General features: G+C 55.4%; 2 protein-coding genes across 2 annotated transcripts; one reads left to right on the top strand and one right to left on the bottom strand.

Moving 5' to 3' along the window:
- Positions 1-231: 231 nt before the first annotated feature.
- Positions 232-1,519, bottom strand: ETH_00022835 (DNA polymerase epsilon subunit, putative; the record flags this gene model as incomplete). The annotated part of the gene is made up of 2 exons (XM_013378900.1): positions 232-450; positions 839-1,519. Coding segments are annotated over 2 exons (900 nt in total), but the record flags the coding sequence as incomplete, so codon positions are not given.
- A 979-nt stretch (positions 1,520-2,498) lies between these two features.
- On the top strand, positions 2,499-2,856 carry ETH_00022830 (uncharacterized protein; the record flags this gene model as incomplete). The annotated part of the gene is made up of 2 exons (XM_013378899.1): positions 2,499-2,593; positions 2,616-2,856. 2 exons carry the CDS (start codon positions 2,499-2,501, stop codon positions 2,854-2,856), a joined length of 336 nt encoding a protein of 111 aa, XP_013234353.1.
- Between the last annotated feature and the right edge of the window lie 434 nt (positions 2,857-3,290).

Genomic DNA, 3,290 nt, shown 5'->3' with positions numbered 1-3,290 from the left:
ATTTTGTTGGCTTTTTATTTTATTTCTAACTTTGTGTTATTTATTTATTTATCTCTTTTTATTTGTTTACTTCTCTAATCCCTTTATCGTCTACTTCAATTTCTTTTAATCATTTTTAATTTTAAATTTAATTTTAACTTAAATTTAAATTTAATTTAAATTTAAAATTAAAAGTAAGTTTAAATTTAAAATTAAAATTAAACTTAAATTCATTTCTTTTTAATATTTTACCTCTTTGGATTCGTCGAAGGCAAACCCGGGAAAGTCTTTGAACGCGTGCAGCACGAAAACGCACTTGCTGCTGCTGCTGCTGCTTGCTGCTGCTGCTGCTGCTGCTGCTTTTAGCCTCATTGCTGCTCTTCTTTGCTGCCGCCGCAAACGACAAAAGGCCAAATAAGAAGACAAGAAGGCGCTTCGCCTGCTGCACCCAACGCCTGCTGCTTCCACGCTCTGCACACCCAAACCCTAAACCCTAAACCCTAAACCCTAAACCCTAAACCCTAGACCCTGAGCCCTAAACCCTAGACTCTCACTTAGGAAGCAGAACCCTTTGTTATTTGTGTTAGGGTTCGATTATTATTGCTGAAGGCTCTGGCTGCGTGGGGCTGCTTTGAGGTCTAAACCCTAAACCGTAAACCCTAAACCCCAAACCCTAAACCCTAAACCCTAAACCCTCAGGAATGGAAGCTAAACGCTACGCGCAGAACCCCAAACCCTAAACCCCAAACCGTCGAGCGCCTGCTAGGGCCATTCCACAGTGCTAGAGTGCAGGGCTTTGCGCTGGGCTGGCGCGGGCCAGGGCCTAGGGTTTAGGGTTTAGGGTTTAGGGTTTAGTTGCCTGCATGCAGTCCAGCGTGAACCTGAGGAGCGACAAGTTGAGCTTCACGGGCTGGGGCTCCTCGAAGCCCCAGCTGTACATCATGGGCTGCAGCAGCTCGCCGTGCTGCTGCTGCAGCAGCCCCTGCTGCTGCTGCTGCTGCTGCTGCCACTGCGGCAGCGGCCGCGTTGCTGCTAACACTATCAAGTGCAGCAAATCAAAACTTGCTGCTAGCTGCCTCTCTTCCAACTCTTCAAAGACCAGCAGGTGGCAGGCGCAGCTGCCGCACTGCAGCAGCACGGCGCTGCGGTCCACGGCTTCTTCCTGCTGCTGCTGCTGCTCCTCTTGCTGCAGCAGCTGCTGCTGCTGCTGCGCCTGGGAGCACGCCGCCGACGCAGCCGGCGCCGGCGCGCTGTCTGCTGCTGCTGCTGCTGCTGCTGGGGCTGCTGCTGCTGCTGTTGCGGGGGACGGCGAGAAGGACAGGCCCTCCAGGTCCTCTGCTGTTTCTGCTGCTGCTGCTGCTGAGTAAGAATACGCGGAAAAAAGGGAGTCCTCAACGCTCTGCTGCTGCTCTTGCTGCTGCTGCTCCTGCTGCTGCTGCTGCTGCTGCTGCAGCGGTTCCTCCAACTGCATGCAGGTATCCTCATCATCAAAAAGCCCGGAGGGGTCTTGGGCATCAGCAGGAATATCATCGGGCGCCATTGCTGCTGCTGCTGCTGCTTCTGCTTCTCTTGTTGGCGCCGATGCTATTATTGCTGCAGCGTCGGCTCTAGAGGCTCTGGCCCCTGTTGCTGCTGCTGCTGCAGCAACCGCTGCAGCAGCAGCCAGCAGCTATCTGCTCCTCTTCTGCTGCACCGCTACAACAGCTCCAGAACCAGCTCCAGCAGCAACAACAGCAGCAGCTGCAGCAGCTGCTGCAGCAGCAACACTTTCTACTACGGCTTACTGCGGGGTTATTGGCGCTCTGAAGCCGCTGCTGTTGACTTCGCCTTAGTTGTGTGGCGAAATTTTTTGCTGCTGTTGCTGCTGTTGGTGCTGCTGCTGGTGTTGCCGCTGTTGCTGCTGCTGCTGTTGCTGTTGCTGTTGCTGCTGCTGCTGTTGTTGTTGCTGCTGCTGCTGTTGCTGCTGCTATTGAGGCTACTACTTCTGCTGTTGCTGCTGCGGCTGCCGCAGCTTCTGTTGTTGTTGCTGCTGTTTCTGCCGCAGCTTCTGTTGTTGTTGCTGCTGTTTTTGCTGTTGCTGCTGCAAGGAACAGACACAGCAAGCAACGAAGCCAAGGGGCCCCGTGGGGCCCCGGCGGGTCGGTGGGAGAGGGGCAGTACCACCTGCCCAGCAGCAGCAGCTGGAGCTGCTGCTGCTGCAGCAGCAGCAGCAGCGCGCTAGAGATTAAGTGAAGTTCATGGCATTATTTAGCTAAAAAAATTGCTGACAAATCATTCCGCTAAATGTTTTTGCACTGCTGCTGTTGCTGCCCTGGGTACAAGCAGCAGCGGCAGCAGCAGCAGCAGCTCCAGCAGCAAGAGCAAGCCCCGGTGAACTCCAGATGGCTGGGTGCGGTTTAGTTTCCAAGAAGGGCTCCCATCTTTGGTTTTCAGAGGGTTTAGGGTTTAGGATTTAGGATTTAGGGTTTAGGATTTGAGCAGCAGATTCAAGGGTCTACGCTTGCCGGTCCGCTGGCTGCATGCGCCCGTTGAGGCTGTTTCTACAGCAGCAGCAGCAAAAGCAGCAAAAGCAGCAGCAGCAGCAGCAGCAGCAGCCTCTGCAGGCGAGGCCGGAGTCTGCTGCTGAGCCGCCACAGGAGGCCGGTGGAGAATCCCACAGCAGCAGCACGAGCACAGCAGCAACGGCAGCAGCAGCAACAGCAGCAACCGCAACAGCAGGCAAAAAATAGCAGGAGCAGCAGCAACAGCAACAACGACAACGGCAGCGAAAGCAGCAGCAACAGCAGCAGCAACAGCAGCACGTCAAACAGCAGCAGCTGCCTCCAGCTCCAGCCGCCTGCCCCCATGCAGCAGCAAACGGCGGTTGCTGCTGGGTGAAGCTGCTGCAGCGGCCTCGACCAGCAGGCAAGGACTCCTTCTGCAGCAGCAGCTGCAGCAGCAGCTGCAGCAGCAGCAGCAGGCACAGCTGCAGCGGCAGGCCAGCTGCTGCAAAAGCAGCAGCTGAAGGATCAACGTTTAAGGAAGCAGCAGCACCATGGATGCTCCGCCAGAAGCCGCAGCAGCAGCAGCAGCAGCAGCGGCAGCAACTGCAGCAGCAGAACAGGGACACTCGCTGCCCTTTACCCACCAAGAGCTGCCGTTTACCTGGGACGGAGACCCTGTGGTTGCTGCTCCCCACCCAGCAGCAGCAGCAGCAGCAGCAGCTGGCGCTGCTGCTGTTCCTTCCGGGTTCTCAGGAGCTTTGGAGCAGCAGCAGCTGCAGCCGCAGGGAGATTCTTCTCTTCACTTTCTGGAGCAGCAGGGGCAGCAGC

This window comes from Eimeria tenella, genomic scaffold, assembly GCF_000499545.2.
Source record: "Eimeria tenella Houghton genomic scaffold, Eth_scaff1148, whole genome shotgun sequence".
Lineage (NCBI taxonomy): Eukaryota > Apicomplexa > Conoidasida > Eucoccidiorida > Eimeriidae > Eimeria > Eimeria tenella.
The sequence above is the reverse complement of the archived record's forward strand: the minus strand, read 5'-3'. Positions and strand labels throughout refer to the sequence as shown.